Source organism: Cibotium barometz, chromosome 50, assembly GCF_041138505.1.
Source record: "Cibotium barometz isolate CiBa-2024 chromosome 50, ASM4113850v1, whole genome shotgun sequence".
Classification (NCBI taxonomy): domain Eukaryota; kingdom Viridiplantae; phylum Streptophyta; class Polypodiopsida; order Cyatheales; family Cibotiaceae; genus Cibotium; species Cibotium barometz.
Window position 1 is genome coordinate 44,315,528 of NC_141095.1, and position 14,579 is coordinate 44,330,106.

The window sequence follows — 14,579 nt, forward strand, 5'->3', positions numbered from 1 at the left end:
CAGGAAAGTCACATACATCTGATTCTCAAGTTCGTGGAGCACATGCCACCGTGCTTCATGAAACTTCCATGATGGCCCATGGAGCCTATGCAGATAGGGCTGCCCCGTTGGATAAGGGGAAAAGAAAAAGAGAAGACCATGAGCCTCATGCCAGAAAGCTCAAGGAATTTAAAGCAAGTGACAAGTCTATTAAGTTTGATGTTTTTCATGGAGAGCATGATGCTTCTAAAGTGTTAGCATTTGTGGCACAATTTGACATTGCTTTTAGCGATGAGGACTTCACTGAGAAGTCTAAAGTACGCCATGCTAGCATGTTTTTGAAAGGGATCGCTGCTCATTGGTGGATCACTGAAAAGATCACCAAGGACCCCATTTGCACCTGGAAGGAATTTAAGGATAGATTCTATGCTCAGTTTCTGCCACCAAATGCGAAGTAAACTCTCACCCAAAAGTGGGATAGACTTGAGCAACAAGATCATGAAAGCGTGCAACAGTATGTCAACAAGTTCTGGAAAGTGTTGCTGGAAGTAACTCCTTTTATGCAAATCACTGAGGATGAAAGAAAGAGGAAGTTTCACTCCGGATTGCAACCAGCTTATCGTTCAGGCATTGAATTGCACCCGAAACATACTTTGCAACAGCTTACAGCCTCTGCTCTTGCTACGGAGCAATTGGTGCTCAAAATTAAGCAGGATCAAGGCGGTTCAAAGGGGAAAGACAAGGCTGTCCTAAATCTGCAAAAAGGTGGACAGCCACCTAAAAAGAACTTCCGGGAGACCCACAAGGGAGGTAGAGCTGAAAATACCTCATTTAAAGATCAGGGTCCAAAGAAGAACAAATTTGGCTCGACTCCGGAGCAAAGAGAGCAATATGCCAAGGAGGGAAAATGTTTTTCTTGTGGTAGCAAAGAGCACATGTTTCGACAATGTCCTGACCGCAAACCCAAGCACGAGGACAAGCAGACCAAGGCTAATGTACATGCAGTTCCTGATGTACAGGAAAACACAAATCATGATGCAAAAGAGCGGATGGTATGCAAGGCTTGGGGTCAAATCAAGGATCAGCCCGTCTTATTCATGTTTGATGATTGTGCAACCGATAACTTCATCTCCATACAAATGGCAGCTGCCTTGGGTATTGAGGTTGAGAACATGGGACCTCAGATTGAAGCCGAAGCTGCATTTGTTGGTAAAGAGGTGCAGGTTACCCCATTGATAGGGAAGTTGCGCATACATATCCAGGGCTACCTTGATAATGAACATTTCTTAGTTGCACCATTAAATGGATGTGATGTATTGTTGGGCAAGCCATGGCATCATAGGCTTGAGCCCCGCAAAGAGTACAAGACCAACATGATTTCTTTTATGCATAGAGGCCGCATGCATTTCATTGATGCTGCCAAAGAAGGGGACTCCATCCCACTTATATCTCACATCCAAATTAATAAAGCAATGAAAAAGAGTCTTTCTGCGTACTTGGTTTTTGTTCGTGATAGCATTGTACCAAGGCATCAAAATGTGGATACTATGACTAATGATAGGCTGAGTTTTCTTCATGCATTCAACGACCGTTTTGCTGATGCATTGCCAGGTGAATTACCTCCCCAAAGGCCCGAAAATCATCGCATAGATCTTGTGCCAGGTAATTCTTCCCCTAACAAAGGCTACAAAAGACCCTCTCCAGTTCATAAGAAAACAGAGCAGAGATCCAAGCAAGGTAGCTAGGGAGACTCTCCCTAGGTGCAGAAAAGTACAAATATCAGTACAAAGAACTGAGGGACTATATCATACAATAGGAGGGGAGAAAAGCCGAACACGTGGCCTGTAGTGCCAACGGGGGGAACCCGTGTGTAGGGTATAGCAGAGGCCGCTGCGCCAAGTGGTGTGGAAAGCCTGGCGCCGCAAGATCGCCTCATCCGAGTCGCCCCGGATGCGGTCATACTGTCCTCGAAGGGTGTGGATCAACTCCTGCCAAATCCCCCGGACAATCTCTGCTGGTGGCTCCGGTCTCCCCTCAAAGGCCCTGAAACACCGGGCTCTCCAGGTGAACCAAATGGTGAGACTGCTGAGGAGCTCCCATCGTAGATCCCTCTGCTGTGTCCAGCTGACGGACGAGAAATCCGGTAAAGGAACAAGGCGAGGCTGGCCCCTAATGAATCTGATGGCCTGGCTGTCCTGCTCCGTCTCATAGCCCATAGCAGGCCCTGACGAAGTCGACCAAGAAGCGGCACCCCACGTATACATGCCCTCTGGAGAGAGGGGGGCCAGAATGCACAGCAGCCAAATCTGCTGCGCCTGAGGACAGTCCCATAGGCATGTCTCTGTGTCTCCAAAGGGTGGCCGCATCGGACGCAGGCCGCCGGAAGACCACTATAGACAAGCCACGTGCCAACTGCAGAGCCCCTGTGGGCGACCAGCCACTGGAAAGTCGAGATCCTGCGTGCCTGTCGACTAGCCCAGAGCCTGGTCCAAAAATCCTCCAGGAACTCCTATGAAAGTCCCTGTAGCCGCCAATGCTCCGATGCAGCTGGAGAGACCATCCTCCTCGCCGTCAAAATATGTCTCCCCAACCGAACAGTGTACTAGAAAAAGGTGATCTCTGTGGCCTCGGGGGATGCATAAGGATCATGCCACTCGTACTCGCCAGGGTCCCACTGGAGCCGGGCCAAGGGGCGCCCTGCATATGCCCATATGCGCCAATCAGACTCCACATCTGCAGGGTCTAGATCAATATGCCACTTCCGGGAAGCGGCGGCCACTACCCGTATCCTCTGAAAGATGCACTCTGCGACCAAAGGCAACTCCGCCTCCACTCTCTGAAGTCTGCCCTCATCCTGGATCTCATAGTAGAGGCATCTACCATCCTCAGTGCAAGCTCTGACAGCAATCAGGATCTCCAACTGTGTAAAGGCTCCCATCCACCGTGGGGCCACTGGCTCGAGAGGCGTGAACCACTCCTCTGTGAGTGCCTCTTGAATGTCATCCCTCATAATCAGCCCCCCTCTGAAGTGACTCAGCCTCTCCACCTGGATCTCCTCTGGGAGACTGCAGAAGGCCTGCCAGTCTGCAAAACTACGTGCTGGGCCTGCCGCCAATGGTCCCCAGGCTAGACGAGGCCGAGAACCCAACATATGACCCTGCTCTGTGCGTACCGCTGGGCTCCAGATGAGCAGCTCTCTGGCCCGCTACCCATCACAAGAAGGAGGTCTCTAAGAGAGTCCCGGTCTCAGCAACTCCCAAGCTCGCAAGATGCTCAAGGCAAATCTGTCCTCCCATCCTCTACTGAGGCCTGTCCTCCTCATCTCTATGAAGATCCATCGTATCTCTGGTGCCCAAGTGCCCCCTGCTGGGGGAGCCCTAGCCTGCAGCCGCTGAAAAAGAAGGTCCTTCCAAGGCTCGGAAGCAACCCCCGAACAATAAGCTTCCCCAATAAGGCTCTACTCTGATCAACTGGATCTATAATGCCCAAGCCCCCCTGGGCCAGCGGAAGTGTAATAACTGCCCAAGCAACCTTAGCCCGGGTTGGCTGACCATCCCGCCCAGACCAAAGAAAGTTCCTGATCAGCCTCTGTACCTGGCTGATGCAAGAGCTCGAGAAGATCCAGCAAGACGTGATGTTACCAAAGCACCTGATTTGCCACCACCACCCTCCCAGCCAAGGATAGCCGAGCTGTACTCCAATACAAAAGCTTCTTCCAAATGCTCAGAAGAAGCGGGGCAATCTGCTGCTCAGGTGACAAATCTAGTCCAATCTGGCATCCCAAATACCGCACTGCTGTGCCAGGAGGAATCCATCTAAAACCCGGGTCTTGGCTCCATGCCGGAGTGGGAGCGCTACTGATCCAAAAGGCCACTGTCTTGCGCCAATTGATCAATGCTCCCAAAGCTGCACTAAAAACCTGAAGCGACTGCTCTGCCCGCTGAAGATTGGCCTCCTGGCCATGCAAAAATAAACCCGTGTCATCAGCAAACTCAGCATCGAGCAGTTCCTCCCCCCGGACTGAGAGCTGGAGTCCTCTCAAACCAACCTCCTCTGCCGTCAGATACATGCTCATAGCCTCAGCAAAGAAGAGAAAAAGAAAAGGGACGAGAGGACCAGAGTCACACGGGGACGCGGGGACGGCCCTTAGGGATGCGGGACGCGGGACGCGGGGACGGGGACGCGCAGGGGACGCCGTGCAGAATGGGGACGCAGACAGTCGTCCCGGGGACGCGTTCCCGAAACGCGGGACGGGCAGGGGACGCAGACAGGGGTCATAAACGGTCAGAAAACGGCCAGAAACGGGCAAATTTCCAGCTATAAAAGAAGGCACACTTTAGGACTTTTCTCCACACTCAAGTTTGAAGCTTCAAGCCTCATTGCTCAAGCCTCAAGCTTCCAAAGTTCCAAGTTCCATTGTCCAAGCCTCAAGGCCCAAGTGGCAAGTTAGCCCTCTCTCTCTCTCTATACTATCTACATTGTGCCAACTTCCAAGCCATCTCTCTCTCTCTCTCTCTCTCTCTCTCTCTCTCTCTCTCTCTCTCTCTCTCTCTCCAAGTTCCATGATCCATCCCTTTTGAGACTTGCAAGCCTCAAGAGTCAAGCGGCAACTTGCAACTCTCTATTGCACCCTTCTTCCCTCTCTCTCACACTATCATCATTCATGGTATCTCAAGGTGAAGGCGCCGCCGCCACATCTTCCGTTGCGGGCTCTTCACGAAGGAGGCCGGCGGTGCACACATGGTCATGGTGGGATGAGGTCCACTACACTAGTCGTGGAGTGGGCGGTGGTTCAAGGGCATGGAATTGCATGATCTATTGTGATCTATCATCTATGATCTATCTATCATCTCTATTTTGTACCCACTCTTTTTTGTAACCCTCACTGCCCATGAGGCATGTACTTATCTCTTTGTATCTATCAGACTATCAATCACATAATCAGTGTGCCATCGATGTTTTATTAGCGCATTTTGCTCAAAATGACTCTTGTTTTTTTGTCTATTCGGTGTAAAATTTTGTTCAAAGTGTGTCTCTATATGTATGTCATGCATACAACTCCTAAATTGCTTTTAAAAAAGAGGTTTTTTTTTGCCGTTCCCGACCCCGTCCCCGGGACGGCACTTCCCCGTCCCCGTCCCCCGTCCCCATGTGACTCTGGAGAAGACACCCCCGACGGACTGATCTGGTCAACTCAAAACTCGGCCCCCGTCCTCCTGCCATCAGCACCTGGCTACGAGCTGTGGAATATAGAGCCGCCACTACTCGAATCCAAACTGGCTCAAAGCCCAGGCGAAGCATAGTGCCCTCCCATGATAATTGGATTGCACTTATTAAAATGAGAAAAAGAGGGATTTCAAGTTTATTCAAAGAAAAGAAAAAAAAATAGATATGATATTTAGTTAAAAAGAAGAATTTTTATGATAATTAAGAAAAGATGAATTTGAATTAAATTTTAGTATCAAAAGATGAATTTCCACCATAATTCTACCGAATGAATTAAGGTTGAGAAATTATGTGATAGAAGAAATATCTTTGGATATTTTAATTGGTAAAATCACTAAATTGATATTTACCCAAAAAACTAGATGTTTATCTGAAAGGAATCCTTGTAAGAACTAAACCAAATGAATTTGGTTAAACTACGAGAAGGACGGACAGTGAACCTACTTGTCCATCTCTCGATCTGAATCAAGTAAAAACTTCGTGACCAATTTCAGTTTCTAATCACAAAGAATAGACTACCCAAAACTAGTTTTTCCTAACCAAACTCACCGAGGATCTAGTTGGACAATCAGACTGAATGATGAGTAGATTACCTTGTTGAGAGATCAAGGATCCTCATTATGAAACTAGGAATTATGGAAAAAGGGTTTTTGGAATCAATCTCAAATTGAAATTTTACTTGCATTGAAACCTCTGTTTTTTTTATTCAAAGGACTGTTTTACGCCAGAATGCTGGAGGAAGCATTTGGCTTATGTTTTTCTAAGAGGAGGTTCGTTGGAACAACTGGCGGGGAGTCGTCAAGGGACGTCGCTCGCGGCAAAGCCTGCTGAGGTCTTGACAAGCCTCGGTACAGTACTGACCAGGCGATGCACGGGCTCGCGGTTGCTAGAACACCCATGCATACGTCGAGGAAGATTTCGGATGGACTAAAAGGAAAGATTTTGGGAACCAAATTTTGATACTGGATCTCGTTGGTTGGCCAGCTGGTCTTCAACGGAGAGTCCAGAGGATATTATTGTAATACAATGGATTCGGAATTTTAGAAAATAATGATCAAAAATATTATAATTTCTATTGAAGGATTATTTTAAAGCCAGTCGAATCTGTTATAAATGGCAATTTCATATTGGGTGTGTACGTGGTATGTCTACCTTAATTTTTGCATGAATCGCCGGCTAGGGGACCTGGAAACTTTTTTTCTCGGTACCCGGACAAAAACACAACCAAATCTTTATGAAGGAATCCCACCAATACAGTGGTCGGGTGGTTGGCGGGTGGTTGGCTAACCCATGGGCCGGATGGGGTTAGGCTGGATCGGAGGATTCCTGAGAAACAACTAGATACGGTTAGTTACGTTAATTAGTTTAAATCCTGTAAAGACCTTGTTCTATGGGAGAGGATCAGCGCGGCTGTGCCTCGTAAATGAGGAAAAAAGCGGTGATTCCATAGACCAAGTATAAGTCTCTTTTTGATTTGACTATGTGACTTCAAGTTCGGTCAGATCAGTTTAATTAGTTAAGACTTTGACTCGTTAGAGTAATTCCCCGTAAGAAGATTTTTCCCATGGCGGAATCGCCCGTGCCTTTCGGGCGAGGGAGTCTTCCGGGCCCAGTCTCGGAGGGACCGCCCAGGCTAGCCTCTCGTCCCGGACATCCGCGGGCGAGGCGCCGAGTGTGGATCCCCGCCCCGCGCAGGAGGCCGACGCCGCTTCCGCCGCCGGTAGGTGCACTGCGGAGGGGGCAGGGGCCTCACACACCCAATGGAACACCAATCCTCCGGCATTTCCGAGCATGTACACACAGTCACAAGTCCCAAAGGAAAGCCAAGTTCACAGTATCACATGAGTGGCATCAATCCCCGGCATATGCAACCGCCATGGACGCCAATCCGATGTACATACATAATGAGAAAGCACAGGTGGACCAGTTGGGTGGCCAAATGGTGACAAACATTCTAGGTGAAGAATCATGTCTCAAGAGCCAAGGAGAGAAGATCTAGGCCCATAGCAAGAAAAAGCATAGAAAAGCAAGAAAAAGCTAAGACAAAGCTAGACCTATATCAGTTGAGAACATTTGTTATAATAAGTTGGGGGATGTCATCGAAGCATCAAAATACAGATTGCTTACATGCAAAACCGCAATGCAACGCCCCCCAAAAAAAAAATTTGGGAAAAAAAAAAGAATAATAAAGTGACGTGGTGATGCTAAAGTGGCACTGCCACATGCAGGATAGCAACAAAGGGCTTCCTTCTATTCCCGTTTGCATGTGTTTCCCGTTTGCATGTGTTGCTGCTGACTCTTCGTCATCAAAAAAAAAACATTTCCATCATTTGCCACTCTGGAGATATTGCTTGTACAGATGGCATCTTGAATTGAGGGGAACCATAGAATCTACAAGCTACTACTCCGAACTGCAGTGTTTGAAGCTGATTTGTTGATTGAAGGCTGGAAATAACCTCCAAGTATGTCTACAAGTTAAATCTTCCGTAATTGCAAAAACCTCCAAGTATGTCTACAAGTTAAATCTTCTGTAATTGCAAAAACCTTACTCTCTCGAACTCTTTTTTACTTTCTATCGCTCTCTCTCTCTCTCTCTCTCTCTCTCTCTCTCTCTCTCTAAGCAAGAAAACTAATTGCTGATTTCATGAATTCAACCAGATAGAAGCAATTACTCAACAAGAGTCCTTTAGAGTGCATGTCCCATTTGTGCAAAGGGATATCCTATGGCTTTGAGTTCTGTGGCCAGCACTTACACCACTAATTGGGAGAACCCTAATAAGATTTCAGCATCCTTCTTTGCATGCATCCCGCAACTCCAGATAGGAGAACGAACAAGTATCCATCTAGAAAATGGTCTTGGAAAGTAATAGATATGCAGTTCCTCTCACAACATGCCAATCCGGATCTCTTTATGGAGGAGTATGTCCCAGGGGTTTGAACCCTTCAAATTATTTTTCCCAAGTGTCTTAAATGCCATGTTATCGTAGACTGGATTATCCTAAACACCTTCACACAAGGGCCCATATGGGCCTACTAGCTACAGCAGCCCCGGTTGTCCCAAATGCACTAATATTGTACTTAACGTCTTGACTATGTCAAGTTCAGATCAGCCCGCTGCCCAACCTCCTGTAAACTGGGCCTCTACCTAGCTCACAGGTTGTGCTCATTGGATACTCAAAAGGGCCAATGTACAGCATTGTATAAGCAGACCCAAAGCATAAGACACCCCATAGGCTATGTACCAACACCCCGTATGCTATGTACCAGGTTCATATGGTAATTTGAAAGCTTCACGGTAATGCACAAGCTCAAACAATGGAATGGGCAAAGCATGTCCAAACATACCATATATGACAGCCACGAAGACACCGGTGCCGAGGAGAGGCCAGATGAGCTCAGAGCCTTTCTGAACAAGCGGTGACCCTTGCTGCTCTGTTGTACTATAAAACTGCTTGTTTTGGCTGTTCTGCCCACCACCAACTGAGCGATTACGCCTTACATTCTCACCTTTGCTTCTTGACCTTCTCGCAGACTCATCGACAGCCCTGACTTGGACCAAGTGGAACCTTTGCGCCGCCTTGATGGTTGTTGCGTGGAACTGCGAGACTTCGAATGGGCCCCACTGGCTGCAAGCAGCCGCTGCTGAGAGTTTTCTCAGCTTGAAACAGTCTGTGCAGGAAATCGAGAAGGGGTGCCGGTTACTGGCAAGCTTAGAATCCATATGAACACGACTCTCGTGATCCTTGGAGAGTGTTTCTTTGTATCCCTCCTGATGGATCAATAGAGAAAGAAGGCTATGCACATTCAAGCCACATCAGAGCATGTGTATAACCCACATACATGGATGGTGCGTGGAGAATGCTATGCACATTATACCCACAAACTATGCACATTATACCCACATACATGAATGTTAGACCCAGTTCACAAAAGGCAAACGGACATGTGCACAAAAGGGGCATGGGATTAGAAGCCGAAAAAGCACCTGCCAAAAGAAAAGTTTGGCCGCGCGGACATCTTCAGAAAAAAACCCCAAAAAAAGTGTCTTCAAGTTAGAGTTGGTGTGGGATTTGAACTAGTTAAAATTGATTCATCTTGCCAATTAATAACTTTTTTGTGGCAATTTTTTAATACCTTATATCTAATGTAAGGCCCCACCCTTTGTGAATGTTGGGAGACCTTGGCCACAGAATAGAGGCCCTTGTCCGCGCAACCCTCGTCTAACCTTACCCTTAATACATTCAAAAGCTTCAATGTCCATTGATCTCTCTAATAAAGGTTATGTATCAAAAAACAAGTAGAGTCTATGCTCTGCCCCACAAGGTCTAGTGGAGAAGAAGGATGAACTACAAAATGATACTTGTTGGCCAGCTCTCAAATAACCCAAGTTGTGGCCTAAGTGAAAGGCCATTATCCCCGTCACCCAAATTAGTTACCATATGTTGCACACTAGCTCTTGTATCATGCACTAAGCTCCCATAACTTTCACTAAGACCATGACTTGGTATCTCCACAATGTCACATCACTTAGCATGAAAAAGATCCAAGTGAGCTAGAATGAGGTGCTATTCAACAACTTTCACACAAGCTTAGACAAACAATTTGACTTCTAAACATAAAGTCTTATTTTGGAATAAGATAAATGTAATCTATCCACCCACCACTCCTTAATGTAATCTTACCACCCACCCACCACTCCTTAATACATCCATGAATTGGATTGATTCTATCATTTAAGAGATTAAAAGGAGCTAGATGGAAGAGACACATGGAATAATATAGGACCTCATGTCATCTAGAGGAAGCTCGATAAAATAAAATTAAGGTATTATATTTTGAAATTTTAACAAATCAAGACTTCTATTGAATGTGACTTCATTAAAATTGACTTTGACAAAGCCTATCATAGGATTGAGCAAAATCTCATTTTAAAGGATTATCCTACTGATTGATTAGGTCATAAATAGCAGCTAATGAACCAGCTTGGAGAGCTCTATATGTCGCCTACCTTGCAAGGCCTTCTTCGTGAATCCATGTCTCTGCATGATCAATTATGGCATTCACCATGGCAGCTAGCTCTGCAAACTAATCTACCTTTAGGATAATTGGTTCTACATCAGCCTCTACACATGGGTTCTTCAATATGGCACACCATGCACTATAGTTCAAAACTATGGGATGCATCCTTTTATTATAGATATCTACTAGTTACTCCAGGTAGATGTCTCCTTTGAAAATCATCATGTTCACTAGGTGTATGTATTCTGTTGGAACCTTTTTATAGAGTTCGGTGTGAACATGTGAAGGTCTAGTGGTTGGTCCAAGGTGTATCCTTGATATATGAACATGAATGATACTGCCTAGAGAGCTAGGTGAAGGTACTAGGCGGGGCTATGGTGCTACAACACTAGATTAGGAAGATGCACCACCACCTCTAGGATTAGTTGATCCTTCTCCACATTGGTCCCAACGGTCGACTAAACTAAGTCCAGGCTCGCACGCTTTGGAGCACGTTCCTTGGCCATCTCTTGCCAAAATAAACTTCTAATAATTGCATCTCTTTTTCTTACTTTCGTCGCACACAAGGAGTTGGTGCTTTTGTGGTTGGCTTCAAGATGGTTGACCTTTACTTGTTGTTCTTGCAAGGCTTGAAACTCTTTTTCATTATGTAGTGTGTTGATGGCCTTATCTTTTTTGTTCAAGATTGATTGGAACGAGGATGTGCCTACAAGGCTCTACGCTCTACATGCTGCAACAACTGGGCTTCTAATTGTGTTATTTCCATCTCCCTTATGGTAGCAATGCTTCTTTAGCCCTTGAAGTCTCATGGATCTAGGCCTCCCTTAATCTGATCTATTGTGCTCTTATAAAATAGGGATTTGTTGTGCATTTTTTGTAGCCCTCTATGCCTGTGTTGTATGGATTTGGGAGAGTTGAGTGGTGAAATGTTGGAGCAACTCGATACATCTAGCTTGGATGTCTAGTTGTCTGGTTGTAATTAAGCTCTGGCTTTTAGGAGTAGCTCGGCTAGCACTCACATCCTTTGTTGTCCATTCAATAATCTGTTCGGCATTCAAGGACAATGGCCCCATAAGGCCTTTGTAGGCTAGAGGATTGGTTTGCGTTAATGAGATCCATGTCGTTTTACACTAAGGCCTTTGTAGGCTAGAGGACTAGTTTGTGTTAACGAGATCCATGCCTCATAGGATATTAAGTTTTGCACCTAGGCCTTTGTAGGCTTGAGGACTCATTTGCCTTGATGAGATCCATGTCTCATAGGACATTAAGTTTCTTTCTAGTTTAATAGAGTAAGTTTGGCTATACTTTTTATGGTTGTGGGAAAGTCGAAGCAAAGCCTTGTGGGTTTTACATCTTCTTCTCCATCATCGTTGTCTACTATAGCTATGTGGGTAAGTAGAATGTCTCTCCACTGCTTAATTTTTCCTTTCCAGCCTTGGCTTCTCGCGTCGAGCGTGTTTCTTCCTTTCTACTTCCTTCTTTTTTTTTGTTTCCTCAACCAGGTGGATGGCTTCAAGTTGTTCATAGAAGAGAGGTCCCTAGAATTTCATAAGTTTACTCCCATTAAGGAATCCTTCCATTTAGACTCTATCCAATGATATCTTACTTGCATTTAGCATGCCAAATGCCTTGAATATCTTGCTTGCATATTTATATTGAGAGATGAAAATGTTATATGGTTTTTGTAGACCTCAATCCCCAAACAATAATGTATGAGCCCAAGATCTATCATCTCAAACTCTTCACTAAGCGTTTGTGATATATTTTTTTGGTGATGTCCTCTCAAGATGAGGTCATCTCAAACTCTGCACTAAGCATCTATTGTGTTTGTGAGATATTTTTATAGTGATCTCATGTCAAGATGATATCACCTACATAGAGAACAATGACCATATACCTCCACAAAGGATATACAAATTTACATCTAAAGGGCTACGTGTAAGAGACCAATACTCATAAAGTAAGCATTAATCCTTTGGCACCATGCTTGTGGGGCTTGTTTCAGTGCCTATAGAGTGCCTTTTGTAACCTATAAACTTTGCTTTCAGAATTGGGAACCACAAACCTAGGTGGTTGTTCTAGGTATCGGTAACCACACGAACCCAAGTGGTTATTCCACGTATACCTCCACCTCAAGGTTCCCATTGAGGAAATCAAATTTTTCTTCCACTTGGAGAACATGCCATCCCCCTTGCGCTACCAATACAAGAACGGTGTGGGTTGTGGTTAACCTTGCTATAGGAGCAAAAGTTTCCTGAAAGTCAAAAGCTTCATCTTGTGCAAAACCTTTGGCAACCAGGTGTGTCTCGTAATTTTTAAAAGTATAATCAGATCTGTATTTTTCTTTGTAAAATCACTTAGTGACAATTACTTTACACCTTGGAGGACAATCTACAAGGTCCCAAGTGTGGTTTTTTAGGATGGAGTCACATTTTTCTTGCATAGCTTTGCTGCCATCCCCTTTTCCTTCTTCAACAAAGGTGGTAGGCTCCTGAATCTTGAGTACCTCTCTTCATAAGAGAAAAGTTCACAAGATTTATCGAAGCCTTGTTTTGCCTCTCTAATCTTTTCGATATGTGAACATCTTAAGGTGCATCCTCAATGTCTAGAGGTTTTGACCCATCTAAAAGTGGCATCTTACCTTTTTGTGGCACATCATGCTCTTGTTCTTCATCTTCAAAATCCATGTCCATAAGAAATAGGGCAGGCTACCCTCTATCAAAATGCGAGGAAGCCCGCACTTCATGTGGAGGGTATGTTGCTTTGGTGATTTCCTTATTACATGATGAAGAAGAAGGAAGCTCCTCCTCTATTCGATGTGGTTGTTCTTGGAATACCACATCACAACTCACTATTATCTTCTTTGCTTATGGGTCATAGAGCCGATATCCCTTCAACTCCATGTTGTAACCCAAGAAGATGCATTTCTGGATTTTGGCATCCAATTTGATTCTTTAACCATCTAGAAAATGTGCATAACATTCACATCCAAAAAATTTCAAGTGTGTATCTGAAGGTTTCTTACTTGAGTAGGCCTGTAACCGTGTCATCCCTTTGATGGCCTTTATTGCACTCCTGTTAAGAATGTACACAGTTGTGTTAACTGCCTTAGTCCAAAAAGATTTAGGTTGATTCTTGCCCATTAAGCATACTCCTTGCCATCTCAACAATAGCACAATTCTTATGCTTGTTATGGACTACCTCACCTCCAGCAGGGAACTCAATGCATTCACCTAAGGGAAGAGCAATAGAACACAATTGTCGTAGGGCACTTACCAATGCTTCAAACTGAGTCCCTTGAGGCCTCCAAGCTCACTTGTTAAGCTCCAAACCTCCAAGATCCACCTCCACACCGTCACCGTAGAGTTTCTCACACTGTCGCATAAGGCAATCACTCTCTCTCACTCTCCCACACAAGCATGAACACACAAGCGTAGAAGAGGCACAAATGCTAGAATGTTCTCAAGACACACGAAGAGCTCTCAGTAGCACAAAGGGGGATTGTGTCTTTTCATTATGAGCAAATGTCTTATATACATTTGGCCCTTATTCACACTTGGGTGCCCAAAACTTACTTAACTAAGGCCTTGGGTGTCCAATATCTCATAATGTACAACTTTTATAGTGCCTTTTCATGACACTTATTAATGTCCTCAATTGGAGGAGCATACTTGTTAATCCAAAATGGGATTAACATCCCTCCCTACCTGATGTAGGTTCTGTCCTTAGAACCTATTACCGAGGTCAAAAGACCTCGTCACCGAACTCATGAACGATAGAAGTTCTAGCGTGATTGAAGCTTCTTGAGGGTTCTTCTAAATGTTGAGTGTGAATGCTAGAACCATGTATCCACCATGTCCTTGAATGTGACATGCATGTATGTAGGAAGACACCACAGACGATGATAATACAACATCATACACCTATCATATGGGCCTTGATTCATGTCAAATTGCAGTTGTTCAGCTTCATATCCATCATATAGCTTTTTGGGTTGATCAATCATTACTACGAGCAATTTTAAGAATCGAACACTGCCACGATTGCTGGGTCTGAGATACGGTGCCATGCATGTATCCAAGTGAGCATCTGTTTCCTTTGCCCGTATGTTTGTAAAGGTTGCTGGCATGAAGATTGGGGAGTTGTAATAGACATGTGAGTCCCGCTACTTGGTCTCCTGAAACTCTAGTGGAGTCCATCTTCTCTTTAGTGGCATGTACAGTGGGTCAACTCGTTGCGTTGGTGGCACACACATATAAACATGGCTGTATTTTGGAATTGTTAAGAATTCCTTCTCTAGTCCAGCTGTATTCCAAAATCCTCTAACTTGGGATGTGCATCATATGTGATGATAG

The 14,579-nt window shown here is 45.1% G+C and overlaps 1 protein-coding gene across 1 annotated transcript in view; it reads right to left on the minus strand.

Annotated features, from left to right (window-relative positions):
• Positions 1-9,075, minus strand: part of LOC147610148 (uncharacterized) — a 141,029-nt gene extending 131,954 nt beyond the window's left edge. The window contains exon 1 of the mRNA XM_086787363.1: positions 8,551-9,075. Coding sequence (XP_086643489.1) covers positions 8,551-8,926 — 376 coding nt within the window. The 5' untranslated portion in view covers positions 8,927-9,075. The remainder of the gene's footprint in view (positions 1-8,550) is intronic.
• Positions 9,076-14,579: the final 5,504 nt, after the last annotated feature.